Genomic DNA, 24,018 nt, shown 5'->3' with positions numbered 1-24,018 from the left:
TCCTAGTAAAAGTTACTGAGAATAGCAAGATACTTTTCATTAGCTCTTAAAGTGCCCTGATAAATTGTAGTCCAGCACACTAAATGTATTTTGGGTGACTGTAAATTACCATGTACAGTACAAGAGCCATATGCAGAAGTAGTCTACACACATAATCCAGGAGAACACCTGGAGAACATTCTGAAGCACAGGTAACAGGATCTCTCTTAATTACCAGGTCTCCAAAATACAAAAGGAAACAAGAAAAAACATCTGCATCTAAAGAATACCCCCCAAACAACAACAACAAAAAAAATTAAATAATGCATATAGAAAAATCTGATGGGTGAAGTGCCTTCTTTACTAGCCCATCCATCTCAGAGCCAAAGTAACCATTCTCATGATTTTACAGGAGGATGAGAAGCCTGAAAAGATACCTCTGAAGCATCTTTTATTCCCACTGTTCTTCAGGTCATTCCCCTACCAGGCTGTCCCTAGGAAAACTTAGATCAACCTCCGAATTTCTCAGCTGACACTATTCCAGCCTTAAAACAGCTTGGCATCATGAAAATGCTATGGCTTACTGTTGTCCTAATCGTTTTGAGTAACTCCATCCATGACATCAGGTGGTACACAAAATTGCCATTTCAGTGTTTATATACCACCCAAGAGGGTACTTGAAGGTGAAAAAATCAATGAACTACAGAAAATGACTTGGACACTTGCTTGCAGTTCCACTGACATCATTACTGCCTCAGCAGACACACAAGTGACAATCTATAAATATTCTTCACAATTGAAATAGTTTCTTGCTATGACTCGAAAGTATGACCATTCACTCCATACAGCTGAGGACTGCCAACGAACAAGGTAATGTTTGTGCTTATGAGAAACAGGACATAACAAAAGTGTATTGCAAAATCGTGAAGTGGTTTCTGTCCCAGATGACTCCTGCTTACTGCTGACCACATGAAACTCAGAGCGAGCCGAAGAGGAAAATAATTAATCACTGCAGCACCAAGCTTTCATTTCTTAAAGACTGGCCTGGTAAGATTGCCTCAAGATAAAGAGAACATGCAATGTATTAACTGGGCATTTCAGTACATGCATGTGTCACTATAACTGTACTACGAAGCCGCTGGCCTGAATAGTGGTCCTATGCACTCCTTTGGCAGTGATTACAGCTGTGAGATTAGGCACAGTTGCCTTGTTCCCTTTTACTCATAGCCTAATATGAGGGGTTTTTTTGTCTATCTGTTAGAAAGAACAGAAAAAAAAGAAAAAAGACAGAATTAAGGTGAAATTCAGGTAATGGAGAGACCTTTCAGCCATTCAGGATCACAGGGACTGGAGACAGCAATACCCGAGACACAAGGAGCACAGCCTGGGAGCACACAGTGGTACCACAGGAGACGCAGAAGCTAAGAAGAAGAATCAGCAAAGTGGCAGCTGCTTGCCACTGCTTAAAGCTTTGACTGTTCAATCAACTTGACCGCAATGCTACAGGAAGACTGGTATTCTTTTCCTTAATACAAGCTGAGATGGCAACAAAGAGCAACATCTTTCGCAGGATGGGCAGCTGCAGGTGAACTCTAGATAAGGTAATCCAGTGCTCAGAAGCATCGGAAACTTTTTTTTGTCACTCCTTAGAGCAAATCTTTGCCGCACAAGGCAGTCACTATGACCCTGACATTACGCTAACAGCAAAATGCTAGTGCAGAACAGGCATCTTTAGCTTTGTCGTATATAACCTTGACACCAAACCACATGACAGTTTTCTCTCTTCCCCATAACAGCTCTGAAAAATATGCACATAGCCCCCTGGCAGGGGTAGGACACTGCACTTTGCTTCCACTGAGTGGCACCGCCTGGGCGGCACTCTCCCTGCCCTGCTCTCTAGGAGTATACGGTGTCTGCAGCTGTACTCACACGGTGCACAGGAAGGTTTTGCTAACCTTGCAGCACAGCAAATAGTTTCTGGAAGAAAATGTTAACCACAGTCTTCTTTGCCATTAACTTGAGCCCTGTGTCCAGACTTCCCTCGTTGTACATAAATGAAACACAGTTAATGGCATTTAGTGGTCTTTTGAAAACCATACTGATAACCCCCACCCCACCTCTGCCATTTGCAGTAGAGATGCAACGTGAGATCCGACAGTTCTCCAAAGCCTCTCCACCTTACCACATAAAAGAACTAACATGAATTCCCATGTCACCCTGGAAAAGTTAGCTCACCGCAGCACAGAAAAATCTCCGATACATCCTTCCAAGCTGGAACAACTTGCACAGAGCAGGTAGCAGAATTGAGGACACAGTAACCTGTGTTTGCTTTTACAGTGTGATCGCTTATGCCTGAGCTAAGCTACTGGTGGTGCTCAGATCTGGGGCCAATCATGCAATTTAACTCCACAGAGAATACTAGGAAAAGAAGCAAAGTTAATACCCAGAGAAAAATGTATTTCTAAAGAATTCCAGGGGGTATTTGAGGGGAAAAAGATGCTTTGTGCCAGAGCCCTACCTTCATGCGGCTCTGAGCACTACTGCAAATCTGATGAGGCCTCCACCGCTGCTGTACACGCAGGTGTTTCCCAGGGTGTCAGGCAAGGAGTCTGTATGTTACACGCCAAGTTTCTTGGCCCATCTCATGCATTACCATACTTTAGCTCTGTTCTGTGATGCAGGATGGGACTGAGAGAAAACGGAAAAGCTCTCACCTGAAACCATTTCTCACCAAAATAGAGCGTAATAGGTGTGCTGCAAGCCACATGACATCTCAAACAGCACTCAGAGTACAAAAACACCTAGTGAAAACTATTGCTGTTTTCTCTATGGAAGCCTGTGAAATGCATAACAGAACCACTAACTCTCAGTGCCTGTATGACCCAGGAAGCTGGGCGAAGTATATTAAGGAAGGAAGGATTAGGTTCCTCTAAAGTATTTAGGCACTTGCAGACACAGACATGAACCTTGCTGGATTTTTGAGAGTATTGCGGTGAGCTAGGCACCAGTATCTTGTTGGTTTTAAATGAAGTTCACTTATGCTTAAATAATTTAATGAATGAATAATAAAAAACCTGACTGTCTTTGTAGTGCCAGTGTATATATATCAGTATTTTTGTGTTTGGACAACACAAAAACAAAGAACTCCCTCTCCAGGTAAAACTAATCCAGTAATGATACAACTTTAAACTAGACAAATCCAGTTTATGAAAGCTTTGATCACGTTATGTCTGTGTGTAATAAAGCTTATATTCTCAGCACCAGCTGCAAAGAAAGACACAAGCCCTTTTGTATCAGATACTCTATTCAGTGTACAGGAAAACCATATGCACACAAAGTAACTGGATGCCAATCTAACCTCAAATAAAACCTGTAAAAAAAAGATCCTCAGCGAAATGCTTCCCAATTTACCAAAAAGATTTGCTATGCATCACAGACTCTGTTGCACTTTCTGCAGCACTAGTTGCACAGAAACTCACGTGCTTTATGTTTTGCGTTGGTCTACTAAGATACAAAACCCAGAGACAGTTAAAAATAATACATGTTTTCTCAGGACTTGGAGACTTTTTTTTTTTTTTTTTTTTTGGTCACAGACACTACGGCTCTTTACAGCTGCTAGAGAGAAAATAAGCAATCTAGCACTCCAAAGTAAATGCATCCTCCTAATTACTGAAATAAATCAAATATCCCATTTACCTTAAAGAAACTTCCTCTTTTGTCCAGACAACGGGCTTCCATTGTCAAAGACGACATCTTCCCTGGGAAGACTCCACTGAATGCCTTCAACTCCTAAAAGCAGAGACATTTTTCATGGTTAGTCCAGTCTGTAGGAAATGCCTTTCTAAGCCACAGAAACAGTCACAACAAACCTTCTGCCAAGAGCTTTTTCCGTCAACAACACAGTACCATTTATTTCCTACCAAAGTCCTTACGTATCCTTTTAGTCTATTATTTTCCTATCGATTGCTTCAAAAAGACAGTGCTTGGAGTTCCATGTTTCCCCCTTCTCCTCACAACCGATCCTGCAGCTCAGAGTAGATTTTAATGTGCTCATTAAGGAAGAATGCTACAACATAATGATTGCTTTGTTTGTTTGCTTGACCTCAGCCTGAAGTACAAACAGAACAAATGTTAGATGTCATCGTAATCCGCTTTCAGGGGTTACAGTTTTAATAGGACTGACTGGAGGAAAAAAAATATCACCCGCATGAGAGAAAACATGTATCATAAATGTAAAAAAAGAAAAATCCTTGGAGTTATTTAAATACAATTAATCCAGAGCCATGTCCAAGAGAGAAACTGAAGATGCAACAGCGAAGAAGCAGCATTTTCCATTGACGGGTGACTCGACTGAGCTGGCAGACACCCAGAAGGGCAGAAGGACACAAGCTAGTCCAACATCCTGGTGGCCATCTCTAAGCATACATAGCTGTTGAGCACAGTTCTTCTAAAGTCACAACCAACTCACATCTGTAATTCATGCACAAATTTCTGACCTAAACAGGAGTTGAGCTCCACAGCTAAGAATACCTTCCAGGACTGTCCACAGCAAGTTTTTAACTGCCTTTAAAGAGCCTCCTCTTCTCCTTCCTCATCCATTTAGGGACAATACAACAAGTACTTCTGCTGGAAGCTCCAGCTATCTAAATGACAAACATTGCAAGTGCAAAGCATTATGAACTAAATGTAGGCACTGCTTTCGATGTGATACGCATGTAAATAATAATAAATGGCAGGGAATAACAGAGAGCAACAAGCTTACAGCAGCTGCAGATAAAGCGTGAGCTAAAAGGAGCAGCTGAGGCAATGAATTTGGGGAGAGAGAGAGGGGAAAAAAAAAAAAAAAAAAAAAGGCTCCCCTACCCCTACCTCCCCTTCCCTCTCTAATGTATTAGAGGCTAATTGCCCCAACAAGGGCAAATAGGACCAAAGAGGAGCTTAAAAGAAGCAGGGTGTGAGGTTGTTGAAAAGGCCTGGCAAGCACAAGCACTGGAAAAGGGTGAGAGGTAAAAGCAGGAGAAAAATATTTTCTCGTGGTTTTAACATGCAGCAGGAAGCTTAAAATTTCTTTACCCCATTTCTAGTGCTCATATCACCATAGCACTAGAAAAGGTTACATTTTTCCACTAATGAGTTCCAGTCAAAAAGCAGCCGTGCTAGGAAGCTCATGAAGTAGCCTGCTTTTGCCGGCGGGGTATACAAGTTTTAAAGGTACAAGGAAAAATCCTGAGTTCTTCATTCTCATGCAAAGCAAACACGGGATGACCGCCCAGAGAAGCCCAAAAGCAGTGCTCAAAATCATTATTTCTTTTTTAATCAGCACATCTAAAAGAATAAACTTCTGATGAAGCAGTTAAGCATTGTGATCTTAGTAACTTTAGATAAAGTCCAAGACTTGACCAAGACAATCTTGGAAGAGGCTGAAGTCCAGAGAAGGAAGGGGGGTTTGCAGGCGCTACTAGATGCGTTGGCTTCTGTGCCTTCGTTTGCCACACTGAAAACAGCAATAAGGAAAGCTGGAAACAGAGCAGTTCTTCCACCCTAGGGAATATCAGGCATTTTAAAGGCTCCTAAAAAAACATATCCAAGTTTGGCTTTGAGTTTTTTAACTAACAGCTCCTCAGAAGCTGTTTAGCTGGGCTGCTGAGCAACTGCTAAAGCAAACAGCTTCTCACCAAAGGGGAGGTACCTTGCCAAAAAATAACTCTTCCTACAAAACATCTTGACTTTAAATTGCTTGCAATAACCACCAACATTTGCAATAACCAGCTCAAAGTTCCCAAACTCTTTGATCAGAGTTCTGATCAGTTCTGAAGAATATCTGTATCTTTCCTCTTCTGACAGTATCTTACCAAGTATCTATACAGGGAACCCATCCTCTTCTTACCCCTCAACTTCCTGCTGTCCTGAACTCCGTGGAGGAGTAAAACTTCTAGCACTAAATTCACAAGTTCGTCTTGATTAAAAAGCACAGACGGAACAAAACTCAGTTCTGTGAACCTCGCTCGCACCCCAGACATACGGCTCACCCATATGTGCTACTTGCTCTGACACAAACTGGCTCACCACCAGCTGTAGCTGCACATGTTCTCCAGCGTCTGAGTCACAGGCTGCCATCGCAACCTGCCTTGCACAAAAGAATGAGGCAAGTGCTATAAAACAGATCAGACTGGTGAATCCAACAAGGTTTCTTGATTATCTCCTAAATCTCCCCTTTCATTTTCTCTGCATACTTCAATCCTCTAAACTCAGAATCACAGAATAGTTAAAGTTGGTGGGGACCTCCAGGGATCATCTCATCCAAATCCCCTCTGCTCAAGCCCCAACTACAGTAGGTTTGTCCAGGACTGTGTCCAGTCGAGTTCTGCCTGTCTCCAAGGATGGAGACTCCACAACCTGACTCTCTGGGCAACCTGTTTTGGTATTCAATCATCTTTACAGTAGAAAAAAAAAAGTTTTTTTTCTAATGTTTAAAAGGAATCTCCTGTGTTTCAATCTGTGCCCATTACCTCTTGTTCTATCAATGGATATCACTGAGAAGACCTTGGCTCTATCTTCCTTACTCCTGCCCATCCCCCTTTGCGTGGATCACTTCCCTCCACTTGCTGACAACGCTCTTCCTAATGCAGCCCAGGATGCTGCTCGTGTTCCTTGCTCTAAGGGCTCATTGCAGGCTCATGTTCAACTTGTTCTCTGCCACGACACCCAGATCCCTGTCTGCAAAGATGCTTTCTTACTGGTTGTCTTTCAGCTTGCATGGTGCATAGGGTTATTCCTCCCCAGAGCAGGACACTGCACTTCCCTTTATTGAACTTCATGATATCCTTCTTGGCCCTGTCAAGGTCCCCTCAAATAGCAGCACAACCATCTGGCACATCACTCACTCCTCCCAATTTTTTATTGGCTACAAACTTGTCGAGGGTCCCATCATACTTGCTTTTATCATACAGGTCATTAGGCAAGATGTTAAACAGTAGTGGTCCCAGTATCAAAGCCTGAGATATACCACCAGTGAATAGTCTCCAGCTGGACTTTGTACTGCTCAGTCAAAACCCTCTGAATCCGACAGTTCAGTCAGTTTGCACGTAACTTCACTTTTCACTTACCTAGGCCATACTTCATCAGTATGGCCATGGGGATTGTGTAGGAGACAGCACTTTTAGCCTTGCTAAAAGCAGAGAAAAACAACATCCCTTGCTCTCCCCTTGTCCACCGATCCAGTCATTCCATCACAGAAGGCTATCAAGTAGGTCAGGTAAATCTATTGATTTACTCCCAATTGTTGATTACTCCCAATCACCTTCTTGCTCTTTGTATTTTGAAATGGTTTCAGGGATTATTTGCTCCAACACCAGGGACTGAGGTGAAGTCAAGAGGCCTGCAGTTCCTTGGATCCTCTTTTTTGCCCTTCTTGTGTTTAAAACAGTTCTCCTGATCTCCCCTCTGCACTTCTGCTAAGATGATGCCACTAAAAACAATCATTGTGATTGAGCCCACAATTTCAGAAGCAAAAACAGATATTTGAAGTTCTATATGTAGAGACTTGTGTCTCTTCTGGGTGTCAGGTGGACATCTCATGTGTACAAGTATGATGCCAGGAGAAGCTCACCAAAAAGGGGTAAGAACATGCATCACTAACTTGTAAGTTCTTAGCGAAACACAGACTAGTATTGCACCTTGCTTTCACTCTGGATGGGTCCAAGTTCTCTTGTGTGCTCGGACAGAAAAGTTTGGTCTTCAGCTGCTGTTAACAAGCACCATCTTGCAAGGTCCCAGAAAAGGGCCACTTCCCCCTCCTTCTACACACAGCAGGAGGGAAACATTGGGAAGAACCAAATAAGAGGCTTAGCATCGGCTTCCAGCACCAGAATCATTCAGATAATTTGCAGGGTGAGGATGAGGCAGAGTTTAGAAGCAAAGGAAACAAGAGAAATACTTTATTTCCTCGCCAACTCCTTTCCAAAATCATCAGTGTTATTTGTAACATACAAGTAAAAAAGGAATTAGGATAGAAAAACAATTTTCCAAATTGATGCTACCCTTTAATGATAACACCAAATTCGATTCTACAGTAAAACTACAGATTACAATAGGGGTTTATGAACATGATCATGTAGTTAAATTTGCGTTTCTATTCTCAGTCATTAATCTTTCCACTTGCAAACAATTACCCCTTCACTGGAAATCTATTTTTTATTTAATTTAACCACAAGGACATCTACATGCAATACTATTACCAAAACAAGACCATGCCAAGATTTCTGAGTTCATCTTATTTCAGAACACAACAGAAGTTTATAAGCTTCCACACTCATACATAAAGAAGAATGCAAACACACAGACACACAAAACTGTCCTTCAAACAACACTATAGCTCTCGAAGCCAGAAGAAAGAAGAAAGTTTCAGACCACTGTCTATTTCTCCTACTGGAAGTTCTGAGGCTTAATGCTTCTCTGAAGCTATTATTATTTATTTAACGTTATTATTGTTACTACCTCTATGACTATAACTCAGAGCCTAAGCTGAGCTTGGGCCAAGCCTGGGCCTTGTGCTTCCCAACTCTCTGCATAGTCGGTGAATCAATCCGTACTAAACAATAGGCTTTGCAATCAGATAAATTGTAAATGTAATTTCAAACTGACTTAGGATGACCAAAATACTGTTCTATGTTTGATGTTCTTCAGTATCTCCTGATTAAATTGCCTCAATGTGAAGCATTTTTTTTCAAACAGACACTTCTGCAGTGTCACCCCTGAACTCAGGAAACAAACTGGACTCTTTTTTTTCTATGGATTGTCACAAAGAAGATTCAATTTAGGCTACAAAATATGTAAATAGATGTAAAAATCCATCAGTTAAAAAGTATTCTGTGAGAGGAGAAACATTCCCCAGAATTAGGGTGTGCTCTTCTTCTTCAACCTTGGGGTTCAGATGGTACATAAAATGTACATAAAAAACACTGAAGACAACCAAATGTACTACTAGGAGGTTTCATTTCTCTATGCAGCAGAGATTGTATTTCTGCGGATCCAGACCTGCTTGCAAACTCCTGCTCTGAAGCGGTCCCTGTTGAGTTCTGATAGTAAGAGATGGACAGAAGGGAAAAAATCTCTCTTCTGTGTCTGGGAAGTTGGATGGAGAGAAATGTCAAAGCATGCCTAACTCTATACATACTTGATGCTGATATTTTATCTTTTCTTTACGTTTTATGGGCTGAGACAGAGAATCTGGATAGATGGTTTAGACCCTGTCTAGCTGAGCGCTCAGAAATCCATCTAAAATTGTCATTAGGCCACAGCAGGCAGCCTGCTGCATAAGGTCCACGACCTTTAGTCTAGCCAGCTGCAAGGTGGCATTTGCTGCACATGTTGAAGCATGTACTACCCTACCTACTTTGCAGTCTATGCAGATCACTCCAGGTGTAGCAGGTGCTAGCTCTAAGATCTTACTTGACTTTTGCCTGCAAATGCTGCTTCTTTAATGTTTGGATGGCTCCCTTCCTGGAATAGTCTATACTGTAAGTACCGTCTTCCTAAAGCTCTTCAAATTCAGGACAAAGTATGCACGTGTAAAGGACAAGGCAGGACAGGAAAGTGAAATGACTTGTGTGCTTGGCTAATTCCTCTGAAATACAGTGCTATAAACAGCATCTCTCTGTGGATATCAACTCCCATGGAAGCTACTTCCTCCAATCCCTTCTGCTCCTGCTTTTCATTTACACAAGAATGCCAGAGCACTACTCAGGCGCTTAACCTAAGTGAGACTCCAGACTTTCCTCTTGTCACAACAGTTGCTTTCCTCTCTCATATACAATTTTATTGGATATTGTGTATTATTATATTTACTAGTAAGTAGCACAGCAGCAAATCAGTGTCTTCCTGGACTGTTCATGATCCTTCCCTCCCTTCAACCCATCTGCTGCCCAGCTTTAGCTCCAGAAACCTTGCTGATGTTTTCATTATCTTAATCTGATCTTGCCTTTACAAGGCAAAAATACCATCATCTTTATCTAAAAGTCCTAGCAAAGATAAAACATCTATGTTCATCACTGGAGCCAGAGGGCAAAAGCCACAGGGTCTGGTGAACTTAAAGTTCCCAGCCACCAACCTTCCCCCCCCCCACCAGCTCGGTTTCCTAAGAAAATTGGGCTATACAACTGCATTGTCTTTCTCTTATTTCTGAACCATGATTTTTGACCTTTTGGCCAACCTAGCCAAAGCTGAAAGAGAAGAGTCTCTGTTCATGAACACAAGCAAAGGATAGAGGGAAGAGAGATTCTCTTCAGGCTGTCATTGAAGGAGAAGGAGAGCTATTTAGCCTTCCTTCAGCTGGCTAATCATCAGCTTGGAGAGCAACCTAAAGGGACTGCACTGGAAAAGTACGCTGTAGGAGACAAAACACAGCTGAAGGCAGGGTGGGTAATCCAAAGCAACTGGAGAAGGGACAGGGAGAACGAGGGCACCCAAGCAGCCCCAGGGAGGGAGGAGGGCAGGTTGCTGGTGAGGATGCTGCCTCACAGCAGGCTCTTGAGGATTTGGCAGCAGGATGGTGTAAAGGACAAGGAGCCAGCCCAGAAAATTGAGCCTCACTACATCCATTGCCAGCTGCATGCACATGCACATTTAAAACTTTCTTGCCTCCAAGCAAGTTTCTCAGACTGAATCACCTTCACCAATCACACTTGAATTTCTCTTCATGAAATTCATATAGGCAATTTCACTTCTGAGACCTCCTCCCTCCCTTATCTGTGCTCTGTTATCATTTCCTTCCATACATTCCTCTTACCTTCATTAAATCTGTCATTTCTCCGCTGCCCTTACATTGCTTCCCACCTTCCTCCACCATTCCCACCTCCTGAAAGCTCCCACCCAAACTGCCCTCTTCTTTCCCCTCCCGCCATTCCCAGGGAGTATTTCAGTATCTCACAATCAGCCTGCGAGAATTTCTCCCATGACGTGCACATGCTTGTCTGTTTTATGTATGTATCGGAAGGGCTCGGCTCAGCGATTACAGAGGCATCAGAGCAGAGCCCTCTACCATCGCAGAGGCCTCCCTTTGAAAACTGGTACCAGAGCTTGACACAAGCCTGGGAGGAATGGGCAAGTCATTTTATTCAGAATAAAGCAAACAACTGGATGCATTTAAAAACTACCCCTTATTTTAATCTTATTTTGCATTTTTCTTACATTCTTGAAAAGTAAATTCTCTTCGACAATTTATCTTAAAAATGTAACATAGCCTTTACGATAACTTTGTGGTATCTTTTGGAAATCTTAGTGATGTCCTATTTGTATTTAAACAATTACATAAGCTATTCAATGTTCAGATTTCTGTCATTTTATGTTTAAAAAGCAAACGACAGCTTTTGTGTTTTTGCTATTAGTTTTTATCTCTTAAGTGTATCCATATCTGTTTACATACAATGTTGGATTTAACCATGTGAAATTTTGAGGCACTTAAATAAAATTAACTTAAAAGTGTTAAGGGACAGAATGGGGAAAAACTGATATACTTGTTTGAATTTAAAATTTACTAATGCGTTGAGAAGTGCTGTCCAATGAGAAAAACAAAGAGCCAGTATCTAGCAACAATATTCTTCAGTATTTAGAACCAGTAGATTGCATTTATTAGTAGCAGTAATTCACAAACCGGAAGAAGAAAAAACTTCCCTGTTTCTTCTATTCCCAGTGTCTCAAGTGCAAACAAACCTGTCTTACCAACCAAATCCTAGAAGCAGAAATGGAGAGAATAGCCTCTCACCTCGGCCGTCAAAACCTAACAACCAGTTCTGGTTTTGAAGCCTCACCCAATCTCCCACTCGATCCAGCAACCTAAGGAAATCGTGAACGAGAGCAAGGAAAGGCTTATCGCTGCCCAGGAAACAAACACCCCATTTACTGCTCTTTTTCGGCATGTCTCAGGCAGCAGAACACAGATCACATTCACTTTTGGCTAAGAAGCACCCTCTGAAGGCTTTTAGCATCTACCACCTTCTGCGTGCACCCTGTAAATTACCGCAGTTCACAGATGCAGCCTCTGAGCTGGCTGCGGGACTCCTTCGAGAGAAGGATCGGAGTAAATGGGGGGAGGGGGGGAAGGGATATCTATCGCAATGGAGTATTTAACACAGAAATCTTTTTCTCCTTTACTTAATAAAGTTACTGGAAAGAAGCTCACAGCTATGAGCTAATTACCCAAAAGACTCTGAGGAGAAATATTCCAAAGCAGATTGTTATGACCCAAACGTAAGCCAGTGATAGCCAACTCTGCTGACCAAATCAGTGCTTTAGAGATACCCTCGCTAAACTAGCAGAATATGTGTATGTGTGTATTTTAAACAAATGATGACACTGAAAGAACTGGCTGTCCTCTTCCATTATCAATTTATATGGGCCATGGCTCCCATTGAGCTTAGACACTTATAGAAACTATTTTAGGCAAAGTGGTGAGGGTTTTACCATTTTGCAGTTAGGGAGAACAAGAGAAATCATTAGTCTGAACCTATTTCTAGTATTAAATGGCACATCAGCTGAGATCAGCAGAAACGTACTCATCTATAGCCATGAATGCTTTCTTAACCCTCCCCTTTATCCAGCAGCAGGGTACAGCAAAGGAGCTGAAACACAAACCCTACCATCTCATAACAGAAATGCAAGCAAGCTAATGCTAGTACACTAGGTACTTAACAGCCCATGGCAAGTTACCATAATAGTATAATGAAGTAATAATAACAATTTAGAAATACATGGTGTTTTTTAGAACACGGCAAAGCCACACAATTTCAGTGAAATCTAATTCCTGGTGGGTTAAACTGGATGGTCTTATTAGAAATGAGGAGGATAAAAATTTGTAATATATTTACATATTTTACCTTTTTTAAATGTGAAAGAGTACTTTAAAATTCAAGCCTACACAAAACTTCATATTTTCCAGCAAATTTAAGCAGCCTTGTGCATTTTATTTGCCTGTTCTCTCAGCTCATTTGCATTATCTCACTGAGAGGGTTGCGTTTATCTCTAATCCACAAAGCTCTGGTTTGTCTAATTACTCTGACCTTATCTGGGTCTTGGCAAAGTTAAACTTTTCCTTTTGAAAGTATTTCCTTTGAGAAGTTAGCTGAAAGCCTGCTTCAAGGGGGGCACAGATACAATTGAACACAGTATCACTTTGAAAATCTATCAATTAAGAGCCTCCATCTGAGAACTACCCTCGGTGCCAGGATTTTGCAGACCTCTCGACTCAAATGTTGCATTGTGTTAGCACAGCTGTATCCACAAGCAAAAAGCAAGGGGATTATGCGAAAAGGACTCCAGCTTCCGCCATTCTTATGGCTGCAGAAAGGGTTTGCAGTCATTTCTTTTTCCAAATAATGCAAGGACACATTATGTGTACTTGCACAAAGCAAGTAACACATACAGCAAAGATGACAGCTATTCAACATTCACACAGTGTCACATTCTCATATTTTTTTTTTAATTCAAAAATGTTTTAATGAAAAGTTGGCAATAGATAGTCCTTGATCAGTCTCCTTTTAAGTGCTGATTTCACTTTTACATCTGTTGCCTGAATGCAACGATCTTGAGTGAACTCCTTCAGACCTCAGTTACCACCAGTATGCAATTAGTGAGCAACAATATTTTTGCCCATACTGAAATAAAAATATTACCAAAATAGACACTCAAAACACCCATGGGCAGAAGGGCCATAAACAACTATGTGCAATGCTTTTCAGGAAACAATACTCTCTTGAAAAACTAGAGAGGAAGCAGAAATATGCAACACTCCATTACCTTCCCCAAAACAGTGAGACGATACAGTTACTAGTCCCTTGACTTGCCTCTTAAAAATGCATTTTGCAAAATAGGAGATCACTGAATCAAAGGCCCATGCATTTAACTAATGAAATTCAATACCTCACTAAAGCATGCTAAGGACAATCATTACCTTTCCCTTCAAGAAAGGAAAGATACAACTCTGAGGTAGTTAAAGTCCACAAGCAGAATTAAATGACGCACAAACATTTTTTTCAGTGAAATAAGGTTCAATTATATTACAACAACCGAGCTTCCAAGCGTTTTAGGTTTCTACATTTGTTACATCAGTTATTTTCATTCTTAAGTTCCATCTCGTGGTGTCAGCAGAACAAGACATTGCATATCCCAACAGCAAAAACTGTTCCTCGCAGACTATTAACATCACAGAGCAATCGGATCAGGGCACAAAGCTCCCTCTGTAGGAGTGCCTTGCCTTTTGCCAAGCTATAATCAAGACCTTTACCAGAACAGTCGTTTAGATATTCTGATTCTTAACCAGGAATTACGGAAAAGTAGTCAAATCATGGACTTCACCAAGGCCACTATAACCCTTACCTACTATTTTTTTCACAATCCTAATCTGGAATCTGAATTTCCATGGGTTGGGAAAGGATAGGACAAGTCAAGTCACTGAAGATCACTAAACCTACACAACGGCATGAGGCTTAGAACATCACCCATGAAGAAAACGGCTGGAGGCTGGGCGAATATGGGAGAAGTCCTGTGCTTATATTTCCTTAGATATTCATGTATGGCCCTTGTTTTCTGGCTTCCTCAACCTCTCAGAGGTCTGCACAGAGGAGGTCAGAGTCCCCAGAAGTCTCTGACCTTCTCTAAGCACATAAGCTTTTGGGATGTTCACACCCAGGCCAGCTCCCTGAGGACGCACGTCACCCAAAGCCCAACGCTCTCGCCCTGGCTCCAAGAGGGGCAAGTGTGATGCTATTGCAAATCCAGGAGGCAGAAGTGATCATTTGAGACCTGGCAAATGAGTCTGATGGGCAAGACATGGTTTCTGGCAGTGCAGTGAAGCATTTGGAGTCCCGGGTCAGCATTCTCACTCTGGAAAGGCAGCAGGCAATTACTGAGCATGGAAATGTGATGTTCCTCATGCCTGAAGCAGTGCGGAAAAGCCCACACTTCCCAGAGGTAGCCGCTGAGGGCCCTGTCTACACTGGAGCTGTCCAGATTTGCTGACTTCATGACAGCACCCTCTGAGCACAAGTAACTGCTCCTGCCCAGCCCTCTTCTGCACATGGCTTGTGGGATAGCCTTCCTCATCATCCTCCTCTTCACTGGAGTGTCTTAGAAACGATCTTCTGCCTACATGTCCAGCTAGAACTCAGATTATCCTCCTTTCACCTGGCAGTCTGATCTACAGATAGCACCAGTTTTGGGTACAACTTGAAGTGTCACAGAGCATGGCAGATGAACATGACGACCTGCATCTCAGCACAGCAAGCAGATGCACTGGGATGCCAGGATGTACTCGCTCAATACAGTTGTTCTGGTCAAACAGATGATGTATGCAGCCTACAAGGAACTAGACTCTAGCCCAGGCAAAACCAGGACTTGGCCTTAGCCTTTGCCATTGCCATCTTGCCCTGACACGTTGTCTCATCTTTTACTTGCTAGCCTTCTGTTAGCCTTCATTTTCTTCTTCACAGGCGAATACTGGTCTAGATAGACCCTTGCTTGGACCCTGCATGGCTCCTCTTTTGCTAGTAGTCTCTCTCCCTAGAACAGCCAGTTGGCAAAAAAACTCCTCCACTCTCCATTCACAGTTTAAAGAAAGAGCGATGTTCTCCTAGATACTTAACAGTATCACGCAAAAATTACATGAAGGTTACTATTCAGCTTCCAGGTCTCAGTTTTTTCCAGTTTTCTCAGCCGATCATTTCTGAGACCTGTATTTGCATCCTGAAGTAACAACTTTTCTTGTCGTCCTGGTTAACATAATACCACTGCTAAGATCACAGCCAAGGACTCCCTTCTAAGGACTCCTTCACCTCACTATATGTTGAGCCACAGGTTATTAGCAGCTGCTTAAGTAATTAATGTCTCAACAGACTCTGATCTCCAGGGTCTGTGAACCAGTCTAACTGGCCTGTTTATATATAGTCGACTTACCAACAGTGCGAACAGTTGCTGCCAGATTTATAAACTGTTCTTTCTACATTTGGTTTCAGCTAGTCTTCACTCCTATCCCAAACAACTTTCTGCCTAAAGGCTTATTTTTTTCACCTTAATTCAAGAGCCTATGAGTATTGGCAGCCTTTTAAGGTATTAAGGATAACAAGGAACTACTTCAAACATGTTTCAGCATGGCACTCTCATGAGAAGGTTTAAGTCCGATTAGATTTTGGATAGATGTGTTGTCTCACTCATAGCTATCTTTTACCTCCACAGTCCCAGAGAAGCATCGTCTTTTATCTACACTGAAGTTATAAATGCACAAATGAAAGCATCTGAAAATCCCATCTGAAGTGTTCAAGAGTTGGCCTGACTCTGCTCCCACTGAAACGAACAGACATTCTATCATTGCTTCTAACAGGAGCATACAGTTAGGCAAACACCGAATGCCTCGGAAAATCCAAGTCTTCATCTTTTTGATTGCATGCCATGTTAAGCAAAGTTTGTTTGCTGCTAGCACTGTCTCTTTGCAACCCTTCCAAATGGCTTCCTCCTCCTCCCATGCACTAAGCCACCTCTTCCTTGCTTGCTTCCATGCTTTACTTTCCACATTAGTGAAGAGGAAAAAAATAACCCCCCAAAACCAAAGTAATTTCCTTTGGCACAGCATTTAATTGTGAAGGACATTATCCTGTCTTTTAGAAGAGAACAACCATATGTTGGTATGTTCAGGTCTTGTTTTGCCTCTAGACAGGTCAGAACAATACATTTAAGACTGGCTTTGGTTTAAACAACCTTTCATCCTAAATTTCCTGGCCTGGATATCCCACAAAACTAGAATTTCTTGCCATATTTCAGTAATTTCCATTTGTTATTCCTGCCAAGAGGAGAAAATACTAAAGGTGCAAACATTCAGAAATGTTTTCAAGCCTCATAAAAAGTGTTTAACATTCAACTGAAGCTACTGCAGGAAGCAAGAAAAGATAATTGCTTGAATTACAAGATAGCTTCAAGGTCTTCAGAAACTTCAAAAGTCGTAACAAAGTATTAAAGTCAAATGCAGAAGGGGTGGTTATAGTACTTCCACCTAGATGGAGATGCACATGAAGACCACCTGCTGGGCTTGACTGTGCGTTGTTTTCGGCATTTCTGAAAAGCATCTCTGTCTCTTGTACCATAAACCCCAAAGAAGGATGAGAGTTTCAGCTTCCAGGTAGTAAATATTACTTTCTTGCACAAAGGCACCAAGCAAAGCTCTACCGTAGCACTGCCAGAAATAACATTCTCCCATTAAGCAGAGATGAAGCACAGACCTGACCTACTCCTCATTCAAGGAAGTTAACAACTTCTATGTACTTAAAATATTTCCATGACTGAGAGTTAAGTGATTATATACACTTATTTTGGTATTAGATAGCAGCATGCAGCATTCCACCTTTGACTATCATTTACTCTCTTGCCCCTGGCAATTTCTTATAAACATCATAATTTCTATTTCATCCTGTTTTAAAAATATATGTATAGGCATGCTCAGTGAGAACTTACATTATGAACACTGAAGGAAATTGCATTTGATTCCTATCTCCTGTTGCAACTTAAATTACTATAATGAAGACAAACAGTATTTCCCCTTCCTGTATCTCTCAATTTGAACATAATGGAAACAGAAAAGAAAAGGAAGATTTTCAAACCAGTTGTGTATTGGGTTAGCTTTGATCCCACTGAGATTGTGGCAGGGTTTACTGCTGACTCTACTGACAGCTGGGTTAGGAGACAACAGAATGCTTTGGTGGGGGGGGGGGAAGGGGAGGAAGACCTGTCACTATATTATAAAATAAACACAGTATCTGTAGATACACAAAACTTTAGACTACATAGGGGGGAAAAAAAAAAGACTAACATTTTCCCCCTATAATAAACAGCCTGATGAAAGAAAAGGGATACCTTTTCCTATATTTTTAAGGGCTTGCCAAAACAGACATCAAAATTCTTAAAACTACTATGTGATACTTCTGCTTCTTCTCCAGAACTGTCAATTTTTAGTGCTACTTCACAACCAATACCCAGGAAAAAAAATCCTGCAACACGGTAATATAAAAGAGCAGACTTGAACTTACACCCATACAATGGCAAGAGGCTTCTTGTATAACTGGTTTCTTTTGCTGCTGGTTGAGGTATATGTGTTTGAAGCAGCAATAAACTCAGTATTAGGCAGGGAAAGATTCCCTGTAGTTTATCATTTAAGTGCCATACTCTGTGGGTCTTCCTTCTTAAATTGGTTAATCCCATACATGGTCTAGTTTTCCTTGTTTGAAGAGTTTTGCAGTAGGCCAGTAGCCAATAACAGGGACGCTCACAAGGACTATGTTTAGTTCAGAGAGGCCCTACTTCTCTAGCATACCCCTCAGTCAGTGCAAAAAGATTACTTGCTGAGAGCAGGACCCAGAATAGACTCTTAAGAGGGATGTTTTGCACTGACTTCTCCAGCTCCCACTGTCTCCTCCCCGGTTAGAGGGAGGGTATAGGGAGGTTAGTTGCCCTAGCCAAAGCTAACCTTTGCCAGTTCACCTCTCAGACCCCAAAAGATGCTTTTCAGAAAGCTTACCTGGTATGCATCAAGCCTCTTCAAATTCTATAAAATAAACCAGGCCAGCCACACAAAGGACAGGACCTTGGCAAACGCTGTTTGTGCCCCCCTCAACCGTTTTTATTTATTTATTTTTAAAAGGGACCCAGTCTTAATGATAATGCTTTTTAAATCAAAACTGATTTCAGGGTAACTTGAGACATCACCCAGTATGCCTGAAACCACACAGTGATCAGCTCTCTTAAGGAGAGAGAACAAACTCGCACACATCTTACATTGGCTATCAATAATTCACACAAAAAATGTTCTTTTCTTCAGATAATCTCAATCTCCAATTCCTACCATGCCACTTAAGTATCTCAGAGACTTGAGATCAACCAGGCAGGAACGAATTTTATCTATTTTTCTAGTCTGACAACAGAAGCACAACTGCTCTGCACAGTCAAATACATTATTTATAGCATTCCCTACAATCTCCTCTCAAGCCCATCATGTTCCAATACGTATTTTGTGTTCAGCATACCAGAAGACATTGAAAGTGCCACTGCAGACTACGTATACTCTCCTACTGCGTTACTTGGGTTAGCATAAAAAGTAATGATTGCCTTTCTAGCACCCATCATTGGGCCTAAACCAGTTAATAAACACTGGAAGAATAAGTCTTCCACATGTATGACTCCTGTTTCAAAACACTTCTCCAGTGTAGTACAGTATTAAGTATAGCAGAGCTTACCCATTTTGCTGAGTATTTTCAGAAATATTGAACAGTAAGTTTTGGTTGGTTTCCAGAACTTCATATAATGGACAAGAGAGACTTCCATTTGTTTACCCAGAACAGCACAAGAAGAAAAAAAAATAAAGCCAAACAGAAATAGAACTTCTTTACTTTAAAAGTAAAAAATAAACACCGATTATTAGTAACCTGAAAACAACTGTAAATATTGCATATAAAATTTTCAGTGGAAAGATATGATTTTTTTTGGCCTTTTTGCTATTTTAAAATAAAACTAAGTAATTTGCATTGCAGTGAACAATAACAAAACATAGCTTTCAATTGTAATGAAACAGCACTTTCTAGTTGTGTTTGTTATGTCAGTGATCTGCTGAATAGATAACAGCTTTCTATAAAAAATAACTATATTGTAACTGTAAGCAACTGTCTTTTTTTATTCATTAAGAAATATTTTGTAGAGATCGCTCTTTGCTGAACTCTAGTTAAAAGAGTGCAATACTGTTTAGGAGGTAGCTAATGCATAAGATGCCACTTATCCCCAGATCCGCTGCCCTTTAAAATCAATGCAAAGATTTCCATCAACGTTCGCAGGTATCGGAATGAAATTCAGCACAGTGGGCACGAAACGGCACATAAGCCGCGTCAGTAAGAAAGCCCACATCCACTGAGCACGGCCGACCTTCCCAGCTCCGCTTAAAAGCTGACACTCCTCACCCTGAGACTGCTGCATATGAACGCCCAAAGCGTCCTTGCCGTGCACAACTTCAGCACAGCACTAGCTGTCAGGGTAATGATTTACTAGAGAACTGCATTTTCTTACTCTAGTGCTGACCTTGAACCCATCTTCCATGTGATACATTCAAAAGAAAAACATGTAAGCTGGGCTCCCACTGCTTTAATGCTTTACCTATTAACTAGTGAATCAAGTCAGCAGAACTGTACTGCTCCAGAGATCTGATTTTTCAGATCGCTCCAGGCAGGTAGTACCTGCTGCTCTACAGAACACAGCTGCTCTTCTCTGAGTGTAGCAAGTTAAGGCAGTTAACCATACAGTAGCTTTATTTCAGAGGTAAGGATTAATATTTTAACTTCTTGAGAAAAGCTGTTAAGACATGTAACTGCCTGAGCCACTTCTCAATTTAGCCCTTAGTACTAGTCAAAAGCATTTTTTTTAATTCAAGCTATTAGTATATTACATGAAGCAGTAGTTTTGTGGACAGTATAAACTTCAGTTCTATACCAAAACCTTTTTTGCACAGTATCAAGGAGCTGCGTAATAAAGCATCCCATGGCATACAGTCTATGGAGCACCACGCCTGTGAAAGCCTGTGTAAAGTATTAGTGCCTTCATAGTCTTCACTTAAATGATTACCTATTAGTCAGAGGCTCAGTTACCATAACAATACAAAAAGCAGCACCAAAAGTAGAAAAGTGACTGTAATGATAGGGATGATGTACGATAACCCTTCAGGTGCTATCCATTTACAGAGGAAAGAAAAGTAAGAACAGAGGATGGGTATACACCACAGAGAAACTGGAGGAGACAACATGAAAGAAGAAATATCAGAAGTAGGCCTAAAGGAAACTCACTTCCACTGACCCACACGTATTATCCCCACACCACAAAGAAGTGCTACGTTTATCAGGCTCATTCCATTGAAATTGTCTCTGTTCCGTAAAATAGGGCGGATCTTATTGCCACCTACAACTTCCTCACTGGAGGGTGTGGAGATGATCAAGCCAAACTCTTCTCTGAGGTGTCATACCGGAAGGACAAGAGGCAACGGGAACATGCTGGAACACAGGAATATCTGACTCAATATACGGGAAAACATTAGAACAGGGACCCAGAGGGGCTGAGATACCACCATCTTTGGTGACGACCAAAGGCCCTGAGCAATGTGATCTGACTGGAAGCGCTCAGAGCAGGAGGCTGGACTAGCTCACCACAGGAGATCTCTTCCGACCTCTGCGATGCTGGCCAAGACTTCCCCTAGGATGCAAGTTCCCATTCACCACTGGAGCAGAATCCTTCCTTCAACTTTTATTTCATACACAACAGATAAAGTATAAAACCTCATGTTCCAAGCTGCTTCCCAACTGTGGTACTTCAGAAAGAGTAACAAGAATAAGTTATTGGGAAAAAAAAAAAAAAAGATCTTTTCTTTCTTACAGTTTATGCCCCTGCTTTACCTTTTATCACACAGGAATTACTACATTACAAAATCAAAGATTCCATATCAGTTTAAATATTTACTAAATAAAATTTGTGGCTTTGCATTTATCAGGAAACAGGGGTATTTTGTTGAGCACCAGAACAGGGATGAAACAAAGCAGCTCTCCAGCCAGGCTGCCCTTCTCTTCGGTATGCTGCTCTCCTTGGGACATCACTGTACAGAAAACAGTACTTCCTAAAAATTCAACAAGTAGAAGGCAAACATCCAGTACGTAACTCTAGTGTCTCTGAAATCAAAGGTGACACATACTTTGATTTTAAACACGTAGGTCTCAATATGCTGCTTAAGTTACTGAAGAATGCTTTAAGCTTATTCCTGGAAACAATTCTTTTGATATCAGTGTCTCCTGTGTGAGACTTCATGGGGCACTCCATGGGCTCAAGTGTAAGGTCACAGAAAAGGGTACTATGCTCAAAAGGTGGGAAAAGAAAGCAACTCTCCTTGTTTAAATACAAAATGCACATAGTGCACATGGCTGGGGCTCTATGCCCATGACACACCTGAGAGCTGGGTGAGAAAATATCTCCTTCAGGTGAAACAAGCTCTAAATCCTGAGCAAACAACTTGATGCACTTTTGAAGCTAGGTTATCAGCAGGAGCAAGGTAATGTTGGAGGTCCATGATCTACACAGACAGCTTTACTAAACAAATCAGAACTATTTAGCTATGCACCCCTGGGAAGCATGTTCAAAAACTGGCAGTCACCCAGTGAGTGATATGCAAAACAATACATTTATCTTTCTTTAAATACATGAAAAAAAATGTTGAGAGATTGAACTTCATTTCCCCTTCTGAATATAAGTAGATTAAGTGTTTGGGGCCAGCTAGTGTAGATCTACTGGAATGCTTACATTTCAAAAGGATCAATTTTCACCATGCCTGGTCAGGAATGCAAAACCTCCTACATATTGAAGTGAACTAGGTCACTAACAAGTGACTAACTTAAGTGGTTTTAAGGCATGTAGTTGTGGATTTGTTTTTTTTTTTTTTCAAGAATATTTACACTTGAATATCATCAGCTACATTTCCACTATTTCTTTCTGTCCAAGAGATTAATTAAACAATCTGCATAAGAGAAAAATCACAAACAAGGGTATTTTTTGTTTTACTGTTCATCTTAAACACCTGCACTTTTTTTTTTGTTTCTTTATTCATTCAGTACTCACTTATGTTTTCACAGAACACTATCAGCTGCTTTTAATCCTTCTTTTTGTAGCATACTTACCAATTTTTCTTACAGAATCACTGCACAACAATAACAATGTTGAGTACAAAGGAAAAGATGAATTTATCAGTGAAGGAAGTATGATTTTCATTAGAAAATCATGAGAAGAATAGTGCTTATGTCTTTATTTATTTTTGTTTAGAAAAGGGGGGGGGGGAAGTCTTTCATTCAATTAAACAGAACTGATCATTCCCCATGCAAAGAAAGACCTCCCCTGTAAAAACATCACATAGCAAACTGTATGCCCAAACCAGAGAGAGTTTTGATTGGCCTGATCTAATTAGGAGCCACTAGCATTGAATGGTGCTACCAAGCTACTTGGTAAAGAAAGTTTCCACAATTATTTGCCTCAGCTTTGAACAGAAGCAAGTGGAGTGGATTTGTCCCTCTAGAGACTTATACCTTCTCAACTATTACAAAACAGTGCTTTCCAGCCTGTGTTAGGTAGAGGGAAAATTGCCATCAAGCTCAGAATGTGTAATTTATTCCTGAATCACACTCTTGACTGTACACAGTGGAGGAAAAAAAAAAAAAAAAAAAAAAAAAAGAGAGAGAGAAAAAAGACCGAGCCATGCTTGTGAGTCGGCTCAGTGTTATACAAGTGTGCCAACACAGCAACCAGGAAAATCCACAAAGCACAGTCCTTGTCCTTTCAGCTGTGCCATATACACATCACAGGAGACAAAATGCATAGACGTATTTCACAGTTATTGGGGGTGAGAGGTGGAAAACACACCTAAAAGAGCCTGGAGAAAAACCAAAGAGTTCAAATGGCCTTTATTTCTTGCCTGTTTGAGAATCTCGTGCATTGGAAAAAATAGGGTAGTCTAACAGTTCTTTAGAATGAAGTCTGTAGAGAAGGTCAATACCTTTTATTAGGCCAACTGGTATAGCTTAGACAGGCTTTCAATTCAGTTTTGGGAGTGGAAAAAAGGGATTATGAAGTAAGAATTTCCAAAATCATTACAAGCTAAGTAAATTCTGATTCCCCCCCCCAAGGTGCATGCCAATGTGACTTCTTATGAAAGAAAGGGTAATTAATGTCAGAAGAACAAAGAGGATTTTAATTGTGGGAGGTGGGGGGTGGGGAGGGCAGAAGGAAAGAGATAATATGAGTGCTTATTTATGGAAAAAGGAGACACACATAGTAAATGTTCCATAGAGAAGTGGTAAGCAGAAGAGGAGGACAATTATAACATGCAACCAAGCCAGTATCTCTATTCAGTCTATGGGGCTTGATGTAGAGCATGAAAGTTAGCTACGGAATTTAATGACCAAACTCATTTCTGGAGTATCTATACATTTCTCT

General features: G+C 41.1%; 1 protein-coding gene across 3 annotated transcripts in view; it reads right to left on the bottom strand.

The window, feature by feature from the left end:
* The window catches only part of RIN2 (Ras and Rab interactor 2), an 86,428-nt gene that overhangs the window by 45,104 nt on the left and 17,306 nt on the right, over positions 1–24,018 (bottom strand). Inside the window, exons 1-2 of one of the 3 annotated variants that reach the window (XM_062571332.1) lie at positions 3,849–3,921; positions 3,676–3,768 (exon numbers count right to left, since the gene is read on the bottom strand). In XM_062571332.1, the coding sequence (XP_062427316.1) occupies positions 3,676–3,732 (57 nt within the window). In that variant the 5' untranslated portion in view covers positions 3,733–3,768; positions 3,849–3,921. Of the gene's footprint in view, positions 1–3,675; positions 3,769–3,848; positions 3,922–24,018 lie in introns of those variants that run through there. The other 2 variants (XM_062571331.1, XM_062571333.1) reach the window with 2 other exon arrangements.

This window comes from Rhea pennata, chromosome 3 (genome assembly GCF_028389875.1).
Source record: "Rhea pennata isolate bPtePen1 chromosome 3, bPtePen1.pri, whole genome shotgun sequence".
Taxonomy (NCBI): domain Eukaryota; kingdom Metazoa; phylum Chordata; class Aves; order Rheiformes; family Rheidae; genus Rhea; species Rhea pennata.
The sequence above is the reverse complement of the archived record's forward strand: the minus strand, read 5'-3'. Positions and strand labels throughout refer to the sequence as shown.